This window comes from Trachemys scripta, chromosome 1 (genome assembly GCF_013100865.1).
Source record: "Trachemys scripta elegans isolate TJP31775 chromosome 1, CAS_Tse_1.0, whole genome shotgun sequence".
Classification (NCBI taxonomy): Eukaryota; Metazoa; Chordata; order Testudines; family Emydidae; genus Trachemys; species Trachemys scripta.
The window spans coordinates 313,394,591-313,418,795 of NC_048298.1; the positions used below are offsets into that span (position 1 = coordinate 313,394,591).

The following is a 24,205-nucleotide window of genomic DNA, read 5'->3' on the forward strand; positions in this document are numbered from 1 at the left end:
ACTTGCCACATAACCTCAGCCATGCTGAACACAACGCCATCTACAGCCTCAGAAACAACCCTGACATCATAATCAAAAAGGCTGACAAAGGAGGTGCTGTCATCATGAATAAATTGGAATATGACCAGGAGGCTGCTAGACAGCTCTCTAACACCACATTCTACAGGCCATTATCCTCTGATCCCACTGAGGATTACCTAAAGAAACTACACCACCTGCTAAAAAAACTCCCTGACAAAGCACAGGAACAAATCCGTACAGACACATGCCTAGAACCCCGACCAGGGGTATTCTATTTGCTACCCAAGATCCATAAACCTGGATATCCTGGACGCCCCATCATCTCAGGCATTGGCACCCTAACATCAGGCTTGTCTGGTTATGTAGACTCTCTCCTCAGACCCTACGCTACCAGCACCCCCAGCTATCTTCGAGACACCACTGACTTCCTGAGGAAACTACAATCCATCGGTGATCTTCCAGAAAACACCATCCTGGCCACTATGGACGTAGAAGCCCTCTACACCAATATTCCACACAAAGATGGACTACAAGCTATCAGGAACAGTATCCCTGATAATGTCACAGCTAACCAGGTGGCTGAACTTTGTGATTTTGTCCTCACCCACAACTATTTCACATTTGGGGACAATATATACCTTCAAGTCAGCGGCACTGCTATGGGTACCCGCATGGCCTCACAATATGCCAACATTTTTATGGCTGACTTAGAACAACGCTTCCTTAGCTCTCGTCCCCTAACGCCCCTACTCTACTTGCGCTACATTGATGACATCTCCATCATCTGGACCCATGGAAAAGAAGCCCTTTAGGAATTTCACCATGATTTCAATAATTTCCATCCCACCATCAACCTCAGCCTAGATCAATCCACACAAGCGGTCCATTTCCTGGACACTACTGTGCTAATAAACGATGGTCACATCAATACCACCCTATACCAGAAACCTACTGACCGCTACACTTACCTACATGCCTCCAGCTTCCATCCAGGACACACCACACGATCCATTGTCTACAGCCAAGCTCTAAGATATAACCGCATTTGCTCCAATCCCTCGGATAGAGACAAGCACCTACAAGATCTCTATCAAGCATTCTTAAAACTACAATACCCACCTGCTGAAGTGAAAAAACAGATTGACAGAGCCAGATGAGTACCCAGAAGTCACCTCCTACAAGACAGGCCCAACAAAGAAAATAACAGAACACCACTAGCTGTCACCTTCAGCCCCCAACTAAAACCTCTCCAGCGCATCAGAGATCTACAACCAATCCTGAAAGATGATCCTTTACTCTCACAGATCTTGGGAGACAGACCTGTCCTCGCTTACAGACAACCCCCCAACCTAAAGCAAATACTCACCAGCAACCACACATCACTGAACAAAACCGCTAACCCAGGAACCTATCCTTGTAACAAACCCCGATGCCAACTCTGTCCACATATCTATTCAAGTGACCTCATCATAGGACCTAATCACATCAGCCATACCATCAGGGGCTCGTTCACCTGCACATCTACCAATGTGATATATGCCATCATGTGCCAGCAATGCCCCTCTGCCATGTACATTGGTCAAACCGGACAGTCTCTACGCAAAAGAATTAATGAACACAAATCTGACATCAGGAATCAAAATACTCAAAAACCAGTGGGAGAACACTTTAACCTGTCTGGTCATTCAGTGACAGACCTGCGGGTGGCTATATTACAACAGAAAAACTTCAAAAAAAGACTCCAACGAGAGACTGCTGAGCTAGAATTGATATGCAAACTAGACACAATCAACTCCGGTTTGAATAAGGACTGGGAATGGCTGAGCCTTTACAAACATTGATTCTATCTCCCCTTGTAAGTATTCTCACACTTATTGTCAAACTGTCTGTACTGGGCTAGCTTGATTATCACTTCAAAAGTTTTTTTTCTCTTAATTAATTGGCCTCTCAGACTTGATAAGACAACTCCCACCTGTTTATGCTCTCTGTATGTGTGTATATATATCTCCTCAATATATGTTCCATTCTATATGCATCCGAAGAAGTGGGCTGTAGTCCACGAAAGCTTATGCTCTAATAAATTTGTTAGTCTCTAAGGTGCCACAAGTACTCCTGTTCTTCTTTTTGCGGATACAGACTAACACGGCTGTTACTCTGAAACAGGACCCTCTGTTGCAGTCCCACATGACATTCTCATAAACAAAGTAGTGAAATGTGATCTAGGTGAAATTACTATAATGTGGGTGCACAACTGGTTGCAAGACCATACTCAAAAAGTAATTATTAATGCTGTCAAACTGGGAGAGTGTATCTAGTGGGGTCCCGCAGGGATCAGTCCTGGGTTTGGTACTATTCAATATTTTCATTAATGACTTGGATAATGGAGTGAAGTGTATGCTTATAAAATTTGCAAATGACATCAGGCTGGGAGGGCTTGCAAGCACTTTGGAGGACAGAATTAGTCCTTTGACAAATTGGACTGAAATCAACAAGATGAAATTCAATAAAGATAAGTGTAAATAACTACATTCAAGAAAGAAGACTCAAACACACAACTACAAAATGGGGAATAATTGGCTAGGTGGTACTACAGCTGAAAAGAATCTTGGGAGTATAATGGAATGGATCACAAATTGAATGTGAATCAACAACGTGATGCAGCTGCAAAAAAGGCTAATGTTATTCAGTAGTGCATTAACAGGACTGTTATATGTAAGACAGGAGAAGTAACTGTTGAATTCTACTTAGTACTTGTGAGACCTCAGCTCGAGTACTGTGTTCATTCTGGGTGCCACGCTTTAGGAAAGTTGTGGACAAACTGGAAAGAGTCCAGAAGAGAGCGGCAAAAATGATAAAAAGGTTTTAAAACCTGGCATATGAGGAAAGGTTAAAAAAACTTGGCACATTTAGTCTTGAAAAAAGACGACTGAGGGGGGACCTAACAGTCTTCAAATATATTAAGGAATGTTATAATGAGAATGGGGATAAACATTTTCCATGTCCACTGGAGTTAGGAAATGAAGTAATGGGCTTATTCTGCAGCACAGGAGATTTAGGTTAGATATTAGGAAACACTTTTCTTTGTAGTGGAATAGGCTTCAAGGGAGGTTGCTGAATCCCCATCAATGTAGGTTTTTAAGAACAGGTTAGACAAACACCTGTCAGGGATAGTCTAGGTCTATTTGGTCCTGTCTCAGCACAGGGGGTTGGGCTCGATGACCTCTTGAGGTCCCTTCCAACCCCACATTTCTATGATATCTATAAACAAATGAATAAGCACAAAAAGGTGCAAAGCTAGAAGAAAAAAAGACAATTTGGAAGAAGTTTAAGCATGTTGCTGAAACTCTATAAAGGGACTATATATATATATAGTCATACACTAACCTATCACAGCCAAACACAGTTGACACAATAGGGTTTTAAAAAGTTAATAACTATTCACGATGACAAATAAGTTATGTAAATTTCACCCTTGTCTCTCACCTCAGGAAGATCATTCCCATTCGTGAAATTGTGGCAGGAGAGGCACAACTCAGATCATGCGTTTCAAATACAAAGTTTACATTTGGGCCAAACTGAATTCTTTCTCCACTGGGCATAGTGAGTAATCGATTGTCATCCAAGACAGAATTCAAAGACTCAATCCATTCAGGGTCGATGTCACCATCACAGATTATCCATGAGTTAACATCTACTTACAAATAAAAATACAAAACAACAAATCTACTGGAAAAACTTAAAGAATATGAAGGCTTGCTAAATTTCTAACCATTTTTCATTCTCTATGACAATTATAATATATTAGTTTTATATGCTTTACATATAACCTCTTTAAATATTCCTTACATTCTTCACCTTCTGATGCATATTTGCATTCCATTTATTTTCATATTACACTGATTTGGAAATTACAAACTGAGGTTCTTGACAATGGTATTGCCATAAGTCTTTTTGACCTTACACTGGCCACTTTCAACAATTTTAAATTAGCATATTGTCAAAATATGAACAACAAAAATAAAGTTTATTTCAGTATGTTGAGCACAACACAGACTTCTTGATAGACATACCTTGCGGTTCTCGTACCACTTGTCGAGCACTGCTTGTAAGCACACCATCAGACCACTCCCTGGTATCCATGTCAATGTGACCTAGTAACTGATGTCGAGGCATAGCTTTGGGATTCATAGTATACTGTTTCACCACTTTGCCAGTTTTACTGAGCGCTGTCCTTAACATCTGCCAAAGTGTTGATTTACCTGCACCACTTGGACCTACAATAACCACACCCATTCTCTGACGTAGCTGTTCATACAATTCCAAAGCTTTCTTGATCTGCATAAAAAAGAAATAGTGGTTATAGGAGGTTAAGCATTAAATCGAACTTGTTCTCTAACCCTAAGTTCACACATTCCTGTTTCCCTTAATTTAAATTTGTTTTAGGACTTGTAGGTGCAGAAGCAAAGAGTAAAAAAATGTTTGTATTCAAGCAAATCAAGGGCTCACATTATAACCATTAAAAGGTTGAAGGTAACTAAATAAAAATTAATAGATTAGCAACTCAAGCCTCACTGAGACTCTTAATTCAGAACATCTAAACTTGGTCTATGCTTATATTTCATATTTACCTGGGTGTTTATAATTTCCAAATTGGCTTCCTCAAAGACTTGTTGTAAAGAAGTGGTTAATTCAGCATATTCTACATCCTTAAAACCAATGCCAGGGAACACATCTTTAACCAATGCATCAAACCGTGCACAGTCTGCAAATGTAAGCTTTGACATGGTATTGAGGCGCAAAGCTTGGACCACAATATGGCTTTCATTAACTGCAAAAGAAAGTTCAGTTTACATTTATTTCCACAGTTGAGATATCACCACCTGAGGTCATAATGGGAATTGTTTTTTTGGAATCACAAGGGATTATGATTTTAGGTGGGAAATTAACATTAGTAGCATATAGAACTTCTGAGTCTTAGGTTACAAAGGGACAGACTCTAAGTGCACCCATCACAACTTTTGTATATAACTGGGTTCTTGAAAATGATAATTCATGCCAGACTGATTATATACTATGGGAATTTCTAGATGTCCTAATATGCAGGGCGTGTCTATCCTGACTAGATAGTAGTGAGCTAAGAAGGAACTTTGAAGGGGATATACCCTAAAATATGTTGTCGGTGTGTTTTCAACTGACAGATGAATTCCTGAAGTCGATTAAGAGTTGTTTATTAGCTATTTGCTTTTTATATCTAATGGGAAAACAAGGGTTGTCTCTAATAACCCCAGGAACAGTCAGAGCAGATCTGTCATTTCTTAAAGCATCAAAGAAGCAATATTCATGTCCCAAACATTTAAACTCCTCACCCACCCTAAACCTCTGCCCCCAAATCTCCCACAAACATAGAGAGAAAATCACCACCCACTCAAACACACTTTTTAATAATACACAACATTCCCATCCCATAAAATACCACCCAGTATCGGTGCTCTAGTTAGCAGTACTCAGTCAGAATCAGATATGGTAGCCCAAGAGAAATTGAGACTTCATATGCAAGAGCTCTCTCTTCAACTTGCCAACTCCACAAAGTATGTGCACTGAGTTTCTGTGGGTTATTTAGTTATTTATTTTTATTTGGGAAGGCTTTGATTCAGAAGGGCTTTCACAGAGGCTTATCCTTCTTTTGAATAGTTTGGCTTCCTACAGTTCCAGGACATATAACTTGGTACTTGAATGAACAAGAAGGCTGTAGATATTTATTTCAATATAACATCTTGATTGATCAAAAGCGAAACAACCCTTGGCATAGTCAATCTTACTTTTTTCCTTCATTCCATTTTTCTTCAGGTGACGAAGGAGATTGCCACATCCTCTCAGAGCAGTCTTCAGTGCTCTTAAGCCCCAGTCATAGTGTTGCTGGGGTGTCAAAAGCTCCCTATGTTTTTAAAATATTAATATTGTAATAGGCTGTAACAGTTGCAACTCCAGTACTTGTAGTTGATCATTGAGGAATTGACATTATACATTTTTCTGAAAATCAGAGCCATTAGAAAATAATATACTGGCCACGTGCAATACCATTTTTCTTGAACTTCAGATATAGATACACATGAAGTTGCATGTTTCCAAACTTTCAGAAAGGCAGTTTCTTCAAAAGCTAGATAATAATATTATTATTTTTTTAAAATAGGACCTCTAATAGTTCCCTCCCTTGGTTTTTCCAAGAGGCACACAAATGAAAAAGTGCCATTGTGGTTACTTGGATGTCAGCTACTCCCCGAAAAAATCACAGGTGCATGATTTTTATGGAGGCGCTCCACACTCAGGAAAATAACTATGTGCTCCCATTCAGACAAACAAATGGGAAGCAGAAGAAGAAAAAAGAAAATAAAAGTCTATGTGGCAGAGAGAAATTAATAAAAGTATCATATATGAACTTGAAAATATTTATTTTAATACTTTTCTTACCTATTAAAGAGAAAATTACATTTATATTCAAGATGCCAACATAAAAGGAAGGAAATAGTCAGGGTCTTAAGAAAGCAATATTTTCCCATCATGGGATTATAACTGCAGTTCCTGTATTCTTACATTTTTACTTAAATACAAAGCAGTGCATCTCAATAAAATTCAACCTGTGTTTTATTCTGACAGATTTACATATTACTAATTTTGGAGAACTGTGTTTGGCAGCATTCAAATATAAGATATTCTTGTTCAATGTAAAACAGCTTAAGGAGACTACAGCCATGAGACAGCAGCTCTATGTTGTTTATGGTATATAGCTTTATGAGGGTGATTTCTGGAGTGTCCATTTCATAAAGATCACAGAAAACATACAGGAATAATGTTTAAAAGATTTCTATATCAATCTTGTCGAGGTTTGGTATTGAATGGACTGAAATGGAAGGAAGGTAAAGTGACATAACATGAGGGGGAAGTACTATAGATCGCAAAAGACAAAAGATATATATTGACAGAAACATGATTAATGGAACAAAATGTGCTTACCTGGCTAGATTAAAAATAGCCACCAACTTTCTGCCAAGGGTTTTAGCCTCTTTAAAACCTTCTGAATACAGAATAACTTCCGCAATGAGTTCATTATCTGGACGAGTCATAGCAACTGGCCTAAAAAGCTGTTTGAGGTTATCGGGCAGTTTTTGTCTTCCTCCATAACCTTTTCCAGCAGGATTCATAGTGATGAAAATTCCAGAATTATGATCCATTTCAACCTGGCATTAAAATAAATATATTGTCATAAAGCTAATATTTTCATCTCTATGTCCTTAGGTATGAAATAACTCATGTAATTAGCACACTATAAAATACCACTGTATGCTGTGGTGGTGTAGCTTTGTCAGTCCCAGAATAGTAGAGATAAGGTGGGTGAGGTTATATCTTTTATTGGACCAACTTCTGTTGGTTGAGAGAGACAAACTGTCAAGAGCTCTTCCTCAGGTCTAGGAAAGTTACTCATGGCTTGTCTACACTACCACATAGGGTCGCTCTTCAGCTACATGAATAGCGTAGCTGAAGTCGACATACTTGGAAGTTACTGCCATAACTTCACTGTGGAAAGTCGACAGCTGATGCTCTCCCGTCGACTACGTTTACGCTTCTCGTTCTGGTGGAAAACCGGAGTCGACGGGAGAACGCTCAAGGGTCGATTTATCGTATCTATACTAGACGCGATAAATCGATCCCCGCTGGATCGATCGCTGCCTGCCGATCCGACAGGTAGTGTAGACAAGCTCTCAGAGTGTCACAGCTAAATATATGATCAAACAGATAGTTTGACATAAGTAGTTAGATGATGTGCTAAGGGGTCATTCAAGGTGAAATGGCCCATTAACATCCCTGTAGTCATAGGACAAAAAGGAGGGTTAGCGGGTTACAAACTGTTGTAATAAGCCATGAATCCAGTGTCTTTATTAAAACCATGATATTTAGTGTCTAGCAAAGTGCTTCCCCACAAGTGATATGGTATTTTGTCTTTTTATCATTTTCCTATGTGAGTTCATTTGAGAGCGTAGTGATTGTCTGTTTCCACCCAGAGTTGTTACTGGGGCATTTAGTGCACTGGATGAGGCATGTGTACCCAGGGATCTTGAAAAGTGTGCTGTGGGGGCTGTTGATCATTGTAGAAGTGGAGATATGTCTGCAGGTTTTGCATCTGTTGTTCTGGCAGGGTCTGGTGTGAGTTGGTTTGAGTTGGTGTGTCCTGGTCTATGAGAAGCTTGCTTCTGATGAGGTTGGAGAGGCTGGGAGGTTGTTTGAAGGCCAGAAGAGGGGATTCAGGAAAGATTTCTTTCAGGATGGGGTTCCCATCGAGTCTGGGTTGTAGTTGTTTGTTTGTGTATGGTGTATAAACAACTACAACCCCGACTTCATAAAGCATTCACTCTATAGCTGACCTGTCCATCCTCATTCTCAAAAGAAACCTGCACAACACTTTCAAAAGTGTTGGGGGGAGGGATAGCTCAGTGGTTTGAGCATTGGCCTGTTAAACCCAGGGTTGTGAGTTCAATCCTTGAGGGGGCCACTTAGGGATCTGGGGCAAAATCAGTACTTGGTCCTGCTAGTGAAGGCAGGGGGCTGGATTCGATAACCTTTCAAGGTCCCTTCCAGTTCTAGGAGATAGGATATCTCCATTAATTTAATTTAAAAAGACAAGCCTGGGAGCTTAAATTCATAACTTTGATAGACGCTAAAAATCATGGTCGTAATAAAGACACTGGATTCATGGCTTTTTACAATAATTTATCCTATGATTACGGGGATGTTAACAGGCACTTCACCTTTAATGATCCTTTAGAACAGTGGTTCTCAACCTTTTTGGACTCAGGACCCATTTGTAAATGCTTATGGCCTGTCATGACCCAATAAATGGAGACCCTGGGACACAGACATAACTAGGCATTTTAGTTCCCGGGGCAAGCAAGCATATTTGCACCCCCTACCAGAGGCGGAACGTGGGGGAAGAAGGAGAATCACATGGGGTCACATGCCCCCCAGCCAGGTTTCTTGGGTGTGCTTCCCAACCCAAACAGGCTGGGTAGCCCATTAAGATGAGTCAGAGGGTGGAGGTGGCACTCCCTCTTTGAGCGCTGCCATGCTGGGCTGGCCTCACCAAGCCCTGCCTCACAGGGCTTACCTGAGCCACCCCCATGGCTTTGCACCCTGGGTGACTGCCCCACTCTGGTTACGGCCCTGCCTTGGGTGATTTCGGTTGGATCCTGCCCACACTCAGCCCACAGTGGCAGTTCCTGCAGCTCCTGTGCTGTGGAGCTGACTGACCTTGGCTCTCTGGGGTTGCAGCACTGCTCAGGTTTGGTCCCGTCCCTTGACTGGACCAAAGTTGTGTGAATGGAGTTGTGACCCAGCTCATGCGATTGCAATGTCATTCACACAAATTTGGCCTACCCGGACTTCCATCCTCATGGCGGCTGGGCCAAACCTGAGTGGTGCTGGGACCCCCGAGATTATTGCAGTGCTAGGAGCAGGATGGGGAGCCCACCCAGCCCTGTCAGACAGGAGCCACAGAAGCTGCCACGCAACCCTTTGAAACATTCTAGCGACCCAATTTTGGGTCCAGACACACAGGTTGAGAAACCCTGCCTTAGAATATGTGTTAACTACTTCTGCTAATCTATCTGTTCAACCTTGTATTTAGCTGTGACACTCTAAGTACCTTTCCCAGGAAGAGCTCTGTGTAACTCAAAAGCTTGTCTCACTCACCAATAGAAGTTGGTACAATAAAAGATATTACCCTCCTTGTCTCGCTATAAAATATCAGAAATGTTGGGCAAAGATCTTCCTTATGTATGTGGGATTTATATATTGGACCTAAAAATGGTACACCTCTACCTCGATATAACGCTGTCCTCGGGAGCCAAAAAATCTTACCGCGTTATAGGTGAAACCGCGTTATATCGAACTTGCTTTGATCCACCAGAGTGCGCAGCCCCGCCCCCCCGGAGCACTGCTTTACCGCGTTATATCCGAATTTGTGTTATATTGGGTCGCGTTATATCGGGGTAGAGGTGTATACTTGTTAATAATACAAGGGTTTACTGGGTTTTTAGAAGACACTTGATATTAGTGACAATATTTGAACAGTTTTCAACAACAACAACAAAATGCTGTTCTATACCTCCTTGCCAAGCAGTTCACATACAGGTCTATGCTTCTTCAAAGCATGCTGAATTGTCTGAATTTGCATGGACACTGCAGACAATACTGCCTCCTCCAGTCTATTGAACTCATCAAAACATCCCCAGGCACCACACTTCACCAAACCAACAAAAATACGCCCCATCGACTTCACATCAATGCCCTTAAAATAAAAGAACATTGTTTATATGTTAAATACCATGAAATCAATCAATGAAGATTTTCTTCGTAGTTCCACTATGAGGCCATTGCAAAGATTCTAAAATTTCTATTTGATTATAAATGAAAAACTCTGTTAAATTACACTAAAAGTTTTGTTTTAAATTGTTCTTTAAATCCATATTGCATAGATACTCATTGCCTAAAATATATAAATATGTACATTACTTCACCTCATCGCAATTAAAAACTAAAACTTGTCTTCCAAGAAGTCCACCCAAAGCCTTTACTGATTCTGTTTTTCCAGTTCCAGCTGGGCCATAAGGATTTCCTCCGAGGCCCATCTTCATAGCCTGAGTAAGAGTTAAGTAGCACTTATCTGTCAATGGTGTATAAACAAGTTTTGGGGAATTACCCTGTAGAAACAAAAGATATATTGTATGGATTAATACACAGAAATAAGGTCAATAAGTTAGCATTTCACTCAGTTTGGACATAATGAATATAACACAGAAGCACAGAAGTCCAGATTACAAGCTGCCCAAGTTTGAGGACTACACTTGGTGCCATACAATTTTTTGTATAGATTCATACAGATTCATAAAATCTGTTAGAACTACTCCCGAAGTGTTACACAATCCTTTATGCACCACAGATAGAGGCTCAATAAAGGGAAAACACCTGCTATATTCTCTCCCTCATAGACTTCAACAAACATTGCCTTCATATACCCAAGAGCATAATTTGTTCCATATTGTTAATAAAACATTTTATTCAATTTAAATACATTTCAAAATTTCTTTCAAGTTATCATTTTGTCCATATTTGGCATTTTACCTAGCATTGGCATAGATGAGAAAGTAAGAATCATACTATGCTCTGCACTTTAATATAAAAGCCGTATAAATCCACCAATTCAGCAGTAAACTCAGTATCATGGGTATTTGGAGATAAGGAGCATCTCAAGATTGAAGAAACACCACTACACCACTTTTCAATATTTTCTGCAAAACAGAATCGTAAAATGGCAACTGACAAAATGGAAGCCATGTGGAAGCAATTATGGAGATAAAGCTGCATCCCGGAACTGAAAGGTGAGCATCACACACATTTAAAAGCCAACAAAAATAGAATTTAAAAAACCCATACCTGATATTCATAGGTATACTGGAGCTCAGCATCTACCATTTGAATGTAACATTTTTGGTCTTTCAGATAGAACCTGAGTTGTTTCTTCCAAGCCCAGTCATCAACACTATTAATCTGGGCTTGATTTAGCTGCTTCACCACATCGATGTTATGAATAATATCAAGAATCAGTGCTTTAAGCTTGAGCTCAAGGATTCCAGATTCTGTAAATAAATAAAATTATTCACAAAAACATCAAAGAAGATTGCCTTTAGCCACTTTCAAGTAGTTTATGTTGCTGTTTACAATCATAGAATCATAAGGGGGTCATCTAGTCTAACCCCCTACCAAGATGCAGGATTTGTTGGGTCTAAACCATCCAAGACAGATGGCTATCCACCCTCCTTTTGAAATAGCTAAAAAAACTAAAGCAATCAACATACAAATCAGAGGTTGATATAGTTACTAGATAAAAGCTTAACAGCCAATAAACTTTAATCTAGAACTCAACAGAGTGACCAGATGCACAAGGATAAGTATTGATGCACAGTACACATTACAATCTGAACATCATATTGGTGTTCTATAGGTTTGTGATGTTACATTTAAGTCAAGAAATAACTCCAGAATCCAATCAAATATCATATTACCAGGGGGAAAAAAACACCTGCACTTATAGAGAATGTGTTGCCATAGTACCATGTTTATCCAATAGTATCTAGCCAGTTCCAATGAAAAATAATGTTAGAGATCAGTAGATGAAGACAACAATATAGAAGCAGATTTTGTAATGACAAATTATTAGTAAATATATTAAATAACAAAAACATCAAGATAAAGGAAGTGGATAAAAATTGAAAAAGAAACAGATTCAGACTACCTAATAATGTTAAATATAGAATAAACATCTGGAAAAGAAAGGACATTCACTGTGAAATTTTAAATATCCCCAACCTGGCCATTACTGGTAGGTCACTCAATATTATTTCTAGCTCAGAGGATTGGATTGCTTAGCACTTTAAATTTATTTTAAGGAATTATACACTTATGATCATTTTTCATACCTACTCTCCCTGGATCTTCCATACTAGTATCTATGCTGGTATAATGTTCCAGTTTAGCCATAAGTTCTAACTCTATCTGATGCAGGTTATGTTCTTTGATAGCAGTTTCAACATCTTCAGTGAACTGAATTTGTTCTGCCAAGGAAAGAATCTATTGACAGAAAGAGTAAAGTAAAGTTTTAAAAATAGGTAACCATGAGGGACAAAAGATTTTCAACTCATTTATAAATTCTCATGAAAGCTTACTGTTTAAATAAATTGTTTTATTTAGTGTATTAAATTTTAGCATATTAAATGTTATCATGCCAATACTCCACTATCCCTTTAAAAAAAAAAAACACAGTTACTCTAAAGGTGCCCCCGGAGCAAATATAATTGTATTTAAAAACTTACTAAAATGTAACAAACAGCTGCAAAATAATTTAGTATAGCTATTCCCTTAGGTCCAATATCTCCACAGTACTGAAGAACAACTGTTCATGAATAGGAAGAAATGTGGATTTGTTTCACCAATTTCACTAATACTTTGTAAATCGGTGTGTCTATCTCTTTCCTTCCCTCCCTTCGATTCCACTCCCGAAAAATATGAGAGAGGTGAAAGAGAGCTATTCACTGCCAGCACAATATTCTCCCCTTATTCACACCAAATTTCGATGTCCTCTGAACATATGCTCAGAGTGAGGGGCTTAGTAATAATCAGAAGAATAGAGAATCAACATTTTGGCCAAAACTTGGTATTAAACCAGGCACTTCCTCGACTAAAAGCATGGGGGTTCTCAAGACAAATTTTTTGGTGGCCTCAGAGTGCGGCCACCAATTCTTGCTGTTGGCCTCTCTCACACTTTTTCCTAAAATACTTAATTAGCTTTAGGAAAGCCAAATAAATATGTACATATACACGTCCAAATCATTGTAATTTCTTTATTGCTAGCGAGTAAGTCTGCTGTCAAAAGTGATATTAGCAAACATACAGGTATCACTTTTCACAGCAGACTTACTTAGCCCTGCCAAGCCTGGGAACAAATTAAGCCCTGGATGGAGAGTCAGGGGAGGCAGTGGGGGCCAGGGGAGATGAGGGTGAGTGGGTAGGATAGGCAATGGGGGGCTGGAGCCTGAAGCCCTGTGGCCTGAGTCTGCAGCCCTGCTACGCCAGGGCTGAAGCCCGGAGCCTGAGCCCCACTGTCGCTGGGAAGGTGGGGAACTCACTGGCTGCCTGGTCCTACAGCATTGTGCCCCTGGTGACTGCAGAGGGAGGCAGGGCCAAACTCCTGCTGGTGGCCCCAGCAACCAACACCAAGGCAGTGCATCCAGGAGCAACAGGAAAGGGGGGGTGGGCTACTTTCCCTCCCCAACCCCATCACAGAGAAAAACGAGCTGTAATGGATTCACACATAACACATGCTGAACTACGGGTTCTACTTCCATACGTTAAACAGAATAGGAATTCTCTTCTCATCAAAATTCCACTCTTTGCTTTGGCCATGTGATTCAGGTAAAGCAGGAAAAGTTAAACATCGATGACATAAGGAGAGAGTCAGACTGTGGTGCACAGCACTCCCATACTCTCAGCATGATGAAGGAAGGAAGTAGATTGCAGTGGTATACACTCATGAAGGGAAGATTTATTTCAACTAAAAAGCCCACACAGGCAGCTCACTGCACGCACATGGACTCCATTAACATCAACGGGGTTTCACATGGACACAAGGATCTGCCCACACATATCAGTCAGCAGGATCACGCCTAAATCATTACAAAAGGTTAGTCTGAATGAATATACATTCTTAGGGTCATATTGATAATAACTCACTGTGTCTATGATTTTTACATTTTAAAAAACTGTATATATTATTTGCAAATATTTATTAAGAAAGGATTGGTTCAAGCAATATAAATTCAAATTAATAGTGTTAGCTAGTATTTATATTATATTTTTCTTCAACCTGTCATTAGTACATTCTCTTTCACTAGCATTTTCTACCCAAGTTATGCATGAACTTCAGAAACTAGTCTAATAATGCTGTTTTGAATCAATAGCAGGAAACAGTTTCTGCATCACTGATTAGCCAGGGACCTGATTCAACATCAATTGAAATCAGTGGAAAGACTCTCATTTATTTAAATGGGCACTGAATCAATCTCCCAAGTGAGCAAAGAGTTCCAGTCTACAGATGCTTATAACATTGCACATTCTGAATAATTTCTATCTACCTAAAATCAAGGCATACAGCAAATCAACTGGTTTTTGAAGTCTGTATATATTTCCCAAACAGACCTGTCCTTAGGATCATTCAGAAATTGAGTTACTTATATTTCAATGCTGAGACTAAATCAAGATGAGACTGTATCACTCACTACCTGGGAAGGAAAGAGTGATGGATCAATTGAACCTTGTGAACGTCTTCCAGCAGTAACACAGTCAAGCAATAATTGTTTCAATGTGTCCTTCATCTCCAAAGCCAAACGATTTAACCAAACCTGGCAAATAAAATATAGAGGGAAGAAAAAAAAAATCACAAATCACATAGCAAACATATTTACCACAATTGCTGGTAATGCATTTGGACCTGGTTCCCTTACCTCAACATCATTTGAGAGAAGAATTTTATTTTTAAAAGGCACAACTTCTCCCTCTAAAGATTTCATTGCAATTATGTTTTTAAAGTCCCCATCAAAGCTGACGCTATTAATGCCTGTTAATCAGAAAATAACAATATCTCTTTAATTAAGCTCAGCAAGTGATTAAATACAATCTAGATGATTTACTGTAGAATTCTTAAACATTTGTTTCTTGATAGAGCATTTACTTGGGAAATAGTCAAAAAAGTTAAATCAATTATTTTTGTATACGTAATACAATATTTATGATAATTAAGTAGCTCAACATAAAAAGTCCCTCAAAAGTCAGAGATATTTTGAAATATTTTTTTCTTTTTTTGCCAAATAAATGGTGAAATATCAAAAACATTTTCCTTTTCTAAGCTATGTTATGGTAACAGAAAGTAAAGAAACAATTTCTAGAATAGGTTCTTCAGCATCAAATGACTGTACTTCTGAATAAGTACATTTTACAAATGATGACTAATGTATTATGAAAATACTAATTTAGTTTACCAGCAAAAAGTTTCTTAAGGTGAGACTGAATCACTGAAGGATTAGTGGACTGTCCCAAGATTTCTAATAAATCATCATCTCCAATGAAATAGAATCTAGGGAATGCTGAACGCTTTTCCTGTTTTAAAAAAAAAAAGAATTTGTTGTTTTAAGCACTGAAGTATTGCCTTTTTATAAAATTATATATTAAGATAAGCAGTTGTACCTCCAGAAATTCATTCAAGGATTTTTGACATCTCTGAAGCTGGTCAAGTAGGGTAATCAACGCATTCCTCATTCCTGTCCAAGCATTCAGTGATGTTATTCTATTGTCACTCTTGATATCTATCATTATGGATCTTTAAAAAAAATATAATCTTAATTGTTTGTAAATCTACCACTGCATTTTGTCCAAATATATCTCGTTTAAACATCTGATTAAAACTCAAGACACAGATAAGTAATATTCAGCAGTCAATATCTGAATATAAAAATTGCAAAATTTATGTTAAATTTCTTCCAGTTAAACATTAGCTAGATCTGTCATGATTCTCCTCTTATTATACCTATCATACTGTTTCTGATCATGACTCTTCCTTTACATCAACACCCCTCTATCCAAGAAGTCCCATTAAGTTACAATTTTGACCATTTTTTCTGCTAAGAGCCTCCATCTCTGTCATTTCAGCTCTATTTTTAAGCTCAACTACCATATCTAAAGAAACTCAGTTGTATGTATCTTTGGACACCTCTAAAATCTACTCTCTGATAACACTGATCTACAATTTTTGAGAAGTCATCTGCTTCAGAGATAAAATGTGCTATTTATTATGTATTTTGATGTGCTGAATTCAAATATGACAATTAAAACAACTGATTGGCTACTGTTTCTAAGATAGTTAAGTTTTTACATTTTATGTCTATGTATATTGTGTAGATAGAGTTTTAATCATAAATTGTAAACCTAGGTCTTTTCATGTGTTTATGGTTGCTTTACATGATAATATTTCACCTGTTCTGTTTATGTAACACTTTAAAAATCAGCAAAAGGCTTATATAAATAAAATGTATTATGAAACAAAAGGCAAAAAACTATTATGTACATAGTTTAGTCCTATTCAGTGTCTACTTGGCGCTTCTTGGCTTGTCTCTTGTATTCATTAAATGGAGCATCTCTTGTCACTGTCCAGCAATAGTCTGCAAGCATTGATGGGCTCCATTTGCCCTGATAGCGTTTCTCCATTGTTGCAATGTCCTGGTAAAATCGCTCGCCGTGCTCGTCGCTCACTGCTCCGCAGTTCGGTGGAAAAAAAAAATCTAGACAAGAGTGCAAAACATGTATCCTTAGTGACATGTTGCAACCAAGGCTTTTCTATGCCTTGAGGAGGTTTTCCACCAACAACCTGTAGTTGTCTGCCTTGTTGTTTCTGAGGAAATTTATTGCCACTTAGTGGAAGGCTTTCCATGCTGTCTTTTCCTTGCCACGCAGTGCATGGTCAAATGCATCATCTCGAAGAAGTTCACGAATCTGAGGACCAACAAAGACACCTTCCTTTATCTTAGCTTCACTTAACCTTGGAAATTTTCCACGGAGGTACTTGAAAGCTGCTTGTGTTTTGTCAATGGCCTTGACAAAGTTCTTCATCAGACCCAGCTTGATGTGTAAGGGTGGTAACAAAATCTTCTTTGATTCAACAAGTGGTGGATGCTGAACACATTTCTTCCCAGGCTCCAATGACTGTTGGAGTGGCCATGCTTTCTGGATGTAGTGGGAATCTCTTGCACGACTATCCCATTCGCAGAGAAAACAGCAATACTTTGTGTATCCAGTCTGCAGACCAAGCAAGAGAGCAACAATCTTCAAATCGCCACAAAGCTGACACTGATGTTGGTCATACTTTATGCACCTCAAAAGTTGTTTCATGTTGTCATAGGTTTCCTTCATATGGACTGCATGACCAACTGGAATTGATAGCAAAACATTGCCATTATGCAGTAAAACAGCTCTAAGACTCGTCTTCGATGAATCAATGAACAGTCTCCACTCATCTGGATCGTGAACGATGTTGAGGGCTGCCATCATGCCATCGATGTTGTTGCAGGCTACAAGATCACCTTCCATGAAGAAGACTGGGACAAGATCCTTTTGACAGTCACGGAACATGGAAACCCTAACATCACCTGCCAGGAGATTCCACTGCTGTAGTCTGGAGCCCGACAGCTCTGCCTTACTCTTGGGTAGTTCCAAATCCCTGACAAGGTCATTCAGTTCACCTTGTGTTATGAAGTGTGGTTCAGAGGAGGAGGATGGGAGAAAATGTGGGTCCTGTGACACTGATGGTTCAGGACCAGAAGTTTCATCCTCTTCCTCTTCCTCGTCTGACTCAAGTGAGAATGATTCTGGTGCATCAGGAACCGGCAGTCCTTCTCCGCGGGGTACTGGGCATATAGCTGATGGAATGTTTGGATAACGCACAGTCCACTTTTTCTTCTTTGATACACCTTTCCCAACTGGAGGCACCATGCAGAAGTAACAATTGCTGGTGTGATCTGTTGGCTCTCTCCAAATCATTGGCACTGCAAAAGGCATAGATTTCCTTTTCCTGGTCAACCACTGGCGAAGATTTGTTGCACAAGGGTTGCAGCATATGTGTGGGGCCCACCTCTTGTCCTGATCTCCAATTTTGCAGCCAAAATAGGCTCTCTTAACCAGAGTGGTTTATACTGCGCTTTTGTGATACAAAAGTCACTTCACCACAAACATAGCAGAAGTTATCTGCACTGTTCACACAAGTACGAGGCATCTCTGCTCACTTTGGCTAAACAGAAATGTGTCCCTTTGCAAAATCAAACACTAACAAATAAGAGAGCACGACACTGTGTGATTTCTAGAGCTGATATAGGGTAATTTGTTCAGCAGAGTGATGTAAACTTCGTTATGATTGTATCATCCATGACTTCTAGGAATAACATGATGCAATTCATATCATGTATGATGCAATACCAGCTTCAGATTGCATCATTCATTGTTTTGCCTAAAAACCAAGTACTGTCCAAACCCAGTCATAGATTTATTCATAGATCCAGTCAAAGATGTATTTTAGTCATTTCTGGTTTAAATTGAGATCCCTTCCCTTTATAACTCACATATCCTCCGCCATTCCCAAGTCAAGGGTCATATATACTGACCCAATAGCATATCTTGAAAACTAGAGCCAATCAACAATTTTAAGCATCATTTTTGTTCTCAGTGACCCAGAATTAGTAACGTTTCACTACATTTATTTCAGAAGCATTTTGGCTCTAGAGCAGTGTAATCCTCTCTGCATGTCTTGATCAAGTAAAGTTGTTTCATCTCAAATTCCTTCAGTGTAATTTTTTTGGAAAGAGAAGTGCTTTTCTTCGGCAAGAAATATTTTTTCAAAATTCAACATCTCCTCTACTTCCTTTCTCAAATAAGACCTTCTATTTGCCTGCATTGTTCATAACCCTGGCCATCATACTTGACTCAGAACCTTCCTTCTCTTTCTACATACCCCATATCAATAAATCTTCTCATCAATCAACTCTTTTGCAACACTAATTCTTTCTATATCATTGCCTCAATGCAACCTTTGCTGAAATCCTTATGCATGCCTTCATCTCCCTGTACATCCTGTTTGTTTTGTATCAATTCATTTTGAATCTTGGCTTACAGCTGTGCGAAGGACGTTATACAAAATAAAGTTGTGTTTAATAACCCTGACCTGAAGTCTTCATCAACTCTATTAAAGCGTGCCTGCTCTTTGGGTAGAGCTCCACGACCAAAAATGGGTTCCAAATACACCCACTTCCTTTGAATCTGGTTTAAATTCTGCAGGTACTCATCCAGTTCAGCAAGTTTTTTTTCCCAGATAGACACTTTATCCTCAAAGCCTTTGTAATATGGAGAGTCCTTTAGGGACTGAAGAAGACAGCGATTATCTCCAACCTGGTTAACTATGTCTTTCCAGTCTTTAATTAGTTTGATAGTCCTGCTCTGGCTGTCTTCATAATCTGTTAATGTGAAGACTGCTCCAACACCCCAGAGCTCAAGTTCACGTAAGGCCTCTCTGATTGTGACTTCACCTTGTGCCCGACTATTCAAATCCTATTTTAAAATATAAAACACACAAAAAATTACTACTTATATAATAGAAAATATATAAATGAACAGAGGAAAACAGCTTTATTAGAAAAATACACAACTTCAGTTTCGAAAAAGGAATAAAAACATATAGAACATATGACTTGGTATAAAAAATTAATAGCATTACTTGTGAAATAATTCATACCTTAAGTGCTGCTGCTTTTTCTACAATTACATCTGACACTTTGAGTAGATCTCCAAACAATAAATTCTCTAGACTAGTGCCTCTAGGGAAACCAAGAAGACGAAAGAGGTCCAGCCAATGATCTGGAGACAGATGTTCTCCTCTAACATATTTCAGGACAGGAAGTGTCATCTAAGGGAATAATGCAAATTGGAATATACCAAGTTTTTTACAATAACTATATCTGTTCAGTCCTACTGTCATGTACTGTCAAAACATAACAAAAATACATTTTCCCACTATGTATTGAAAATAAATCTGTTTAAATTGAGATCTACTTTGTATTTTCAATACACTAATTTTAGTATTTGGTATAATTCCATTAAGGTTGTTTTATTACTAAATGTGTCTCAAACAAATTGAGAAAAAAATGTAATGATTGTCCTGTTCACTGAAAGAAGCTCAAATGTACTTTGAAATGAATTATTTGATTCTTTGAGCACAAAATATCCTTAAGGCTCACTTTAATACACAAACAGACCTCCATGTAAATATAAGAGTGAAGCATATTACCCAGTAATACCAGAAAGCATTTTGCTTTGATTTCCCCTTGTATAATGAGGATCTTACTTTGTATTTGTCCACTTCTTTTTGCAACTTCACAGTCATTACAGTGTGTTCTTCCATCTTCCTAAGCTTGTCATGCCAGTTCAACAAGAATTCCTCAAACAAGTAAGTCTTACTCCTATACAAAAATTAAATTTTAAAAAGAGCACAATAACACAGTACTGCAATAACCAATAATTATGCATAAAAGTTTAAAAACAAAATCAGACCTAAAAGTAATCCAGTCTTCTTTGGCTTTTTCCTGAAAACCTTGATGAAATTCTTCATATAGTGCCCATACTTCTGCACAGCTCTCAATATCTCTCCATACAGCTGTTGCCAAAGAGAAATCAGGCTCTTCTAATTCAAAATGATGGCAGTCCTCGCTGAATAAAAAGATCATTGCATTATTATAATATTGCATATTGACGCTATGATCCTGGACATGCTGTCATACATGCTTAACTTTACCAATGTGAGAAAGTCCATTGACTTCACTGTCCAGCAGAACATATTATGTTGCATTCCCCAAGCAGAAAAAAAAGTAGCATAAGAGACAATTATTATATGCAATAACCTTCCCTAGCATTCACAGCTTTCTTCTTTTTTTCCATTCTTTTGTATTAAGAAAAGAGTACTAATTTGTCTCCCAAAAACATAAAGGAAAAAATAAATGATCTTTAATTGTGTTTCTCTATAAGTAGTATCCTATATAGAATCACCTGCCATTTAGTGCATAAATTCAGATGCTTCAAAGCCTAACAGATTTTCAGAACTTCCACTTCTCAAGTGTCAGTTCAGAAGAGTCAAGTTATATAAAACAATGAAGTAAGTCCCTGAAGATTAAACTATACATTGAAATACAATTAAAATAAGATTTATTAAATTATCTGTTGTGTTCATATTTAGTTAACTATTTGTTCATATTTTCTGACCCACCAAAAAGCTGCTGCTGCATGATTTACTGCAGAACATCCATAAAATAATGTGCTATATACAAAGAAATACACATACATCAGTTTTTTCTTTGTGGCTTCAAGTTCATCAAACTCAATTTTCTTTTCCTTTATGGTCTGAGCACTTTTCTCAAGCATATCCTGATGACCTATTTCGATGATATCATCGCTGGGCTTTAGCTGATCCCAGCGAGCTTTAAACTTTTCTAGTTCTTGAAGATACACATTAACACGTGACATCACATTTCCTTTCATCACTTCAATCTACAAACGAGTTTAAAAAAATAAAATGTATTCCTTCAGTAATTCATATCTACAAAGTTATAGCTAATCAAGATAAAAAAAAAACAACAACCTTTCCACTTGTTTTCAAAATGGAGTACTATTTTTTTACTCTTCCCCTTAAAATATTTCAAATTTTAAGAGAATCTGGTATGGATATGCATTTCCTGATCTTATATAATTTTATATCCACTGTAGTTACATATAATATTTACATCTGCTCCTCACTGGTTTATCAGCTACCTTGGTCTGATAAACAGTTTTTCCTTATACCCACATCTTTTATTACAGGTCTTAATGGTAATAAATAGACAATAACTATCATTTTTAAAACCATCTACAGGTTCAAAATATGGGTGATGATCATGGAATCAGCAGCACACAGGAAAAGTACTGTGGCTGCATTGACTCCATTGAGCCCCAGCAATTCACCTGCATGTTGTCCATTGCAGGATTGTGGACATAATATTTAGCATGCATTTTCAGAAAAATTAAAAATATTATGCAATAATTTTAATAACATTTGTAGTAACATTGTAAAGTTGACAAATGTTCATTTTTAAACTACTATATTCTTTTCATTTCAGTTAATAAAAAGAAATACATGAGGTGAAACATAGTCGTGATTCTAGAGTGAGCTCCTGCACCTGCACAGTACCCTAGCTGACTTCACTGGTACTTTGTAGGGGCTCAGAGATCATTTCAAGATCGGGTCCTACAGCAGTATCAGCTGATGCTAGTAATCTTTCCAATAGTTTAGATGTTCTTTCTATAAAGGCTCTCATTCACACCATTAACCTTGGTGCCAATACTAAACTGCTACATCTTGGGGAGGGGGGGGGGGAGGTTGTTAATCCAGGAGAAAAAAATGCATCTTCTGACTAATTCAAAATGAGATCAGTGAATTTGAGTGAATTACTAAATCTTGATTCTCACCTGTTCTTTAATCATAAGCTGATGACTTTCCATCATTAATTCAAATTTATCCCACATAGCTCTCAGGTTGCTGATTGTGTCTAAACCCCCACCAGCCACGGTCCGCAAAAGCTTGTTTTTATCTTCAGCTTCTTGAAACTGGAGAAAAATCTAAAGTTGAAAAGATATTTTATACATGTATGAAAGAATTTCAATAAAATGTGGCATTTTTATGCAAACATTTAAATAAAGACACAATGGTCATTAATCAAGAATATTTATATATTTTCATATTTATATTTAATTATTTTAATATTTATCAAAGTAAAACTATACAAAGGTAAACATGGGAGACAATACAGAGCAATTATAGGGGCTCTTGATCCTGAAATGTGTGAAATACAAGTGAGGGCTTACACCAAATCAATCAATTGGACTACTCACAGGTACAGGCATCCACTCACGTGGATCAAAGCTTTAAAAAAAAATAATATATGTATGAAAACAGCAAGCAGGAGGAGAGAAGTTGAGAACAAATGGAAAATCTATTGATATATTAGACGAAGAATGCATTTAGAGTCTGAAAATAAGGGAAAAAATTATGTCACCTGATTGTTTCAGAGATTATTTTTTCATACACTAAAAAAGCCCAATCAGTTAAAAATCACTACAAAAATTATGAGTAAGTAACACTACAAAAGTCAGAAAAATTGAAGTAAAAGAAGACATTAAAGAATATGTCCCAAAATGCCCTGTTTTGTGTGCATTCTTTTCACAATGAAGTGAAGACAACATGTACTGAGACTGAGGCACAGTATTGCTCTGTGGATTATGGAGGCTTAATCCCCTCCAATATCCACCACCTCCACAAAACAATTTGTACAGAATTTATGCATTCATTTGAAAAAATATATATGTACATATACACACACACATTTCTAGTTGTTACAACAAAGTTAAACCAATACAGTGTTATCTTACTGAGTATGCAGACAAAGTGACTGAAATAATAGCTGTAAGAGAAGGGTGAAGTGCCCATTCATTGCAATCAAGTGTTTGGTATTGAAGACTAATAATGACAATTCAGTGTAAATATTTGTAATTAATTCACTGACAATCACTTCAGCAGAAACAAATTTATCCAGAGTTCTTAGATGCAGTACCAAATGTAAATGGGAGGTGATCCTCCCATCATTTTTTTTAAAAACGTTCTTTTTTGAGTAGCAATGCCTTGCAATATAGTTCACTTGCTTTCTCTCTGACTCTCAGCAACTTGGTACCTTCCTGGTGAGTTCATTCCCTGCATAAGTGTGGTCTGCAGAAGAAAACTCAGCTGCCACTAGGCTTTCCATTGGTACCTGGCCTAAATATGCATCATATTAAGAAGCAGGGATTTTTAAAGATGAAGCTAAAATTTAATCAAAGGATTTTAAGATCTTCCCCTCCCACATTTTAATAGAAGCCAATTGTTATCATCATAGTCTAAAGGTCTGGGAAACCACTCTGGTTTTGA

The 24,205-nt window shown here is 38.1% G+C and overlaps 1 protein-coding gene across 1 annotated transcript in view; it reads right to left on the bottom strand.

Annotated features, from left to right (window-relative positions):
* The window catches only part of DYNC2H1 (dynein cytoplasmic 2 heavy chain 1), a 372,682-nt gene that overhangs the window by 302,135 nt on the left and 46,342 nt on the right, over positions 1 to 24,205 (bottom strand). Inside the window, exons 21-39 of the mRNA XM_034758872.1 lie at positions 22,714 to 22,863; positions 21,554 to 21,759; positions 20,770 to 20,925; positions 20,564 to 20,678; positions 19,955 to 20,125; positions 19,388 to 19,770; positions 15,868 to 16,000; positions 15,663 to 15,780; positions 15,129 to 15,241; positions 14,907 to 15,026; positions 12,549 to 12,699; positions 11,506 to 11,708; positions 10,590 to 10,772; positions 10,178 to 10,360; positions 7,033 to 7,256; positions 5,841 to 5,956; positions 4,650 to 4,849; positions 4,092 to 4,356; positions 3,505 to 3,712 (exon numbers count right to left, since the gene is read on the bottom strand). Coding sequence (XP_034614763.1) covers positions 3,505 to 3,712; positions 4,092 to 4,356; positions 4,650 to 4,849; positions 5,841 to 5,956; positions 7,033 to 7,256; positions 10,178 to 10,360; positions 10,590 to 10,772; positions 11,506 to 11,708; positions 12,549 to 12,699; positions 14,907 to 15,026; positions 15,129 to 15,241; positions 15,663 to 15,780; positions 15,868 to 16,000; positions 19,388 to 19,770; positions 19,955 to 20,125; positions 20,564 to 20,678; positions 20,770 to 20,925; positions 21,554 to 21,759; positions 22,714 to 22,863 — 3,398 coding nt within the window. The remainder of the gene's footprint in view (positions 1 to 3,504; positions 3,713 to 4,091; positions 4,357 to 4,649; positions 4,850 to 5,840; positions 5,957 to 7,032; positions 7,257 to 10,177; positions 10,361 to 10,589; positions 10,773 to 11,505; positions 11,709 to 12,548; positions 12,700 to 14,906; positions 15,027 to 15,128; positions 15,242 to 15,662; positions 15,781 to 15,867; positions 16,001 to 19,387; positions 19,771 to 19,954; positions 20,126 to 20,563; positions 20,679 to 20,769; positions 20,926 to 21,553; positions 21,760 to 22,713; positions 22,864 to 24,205) is intronic.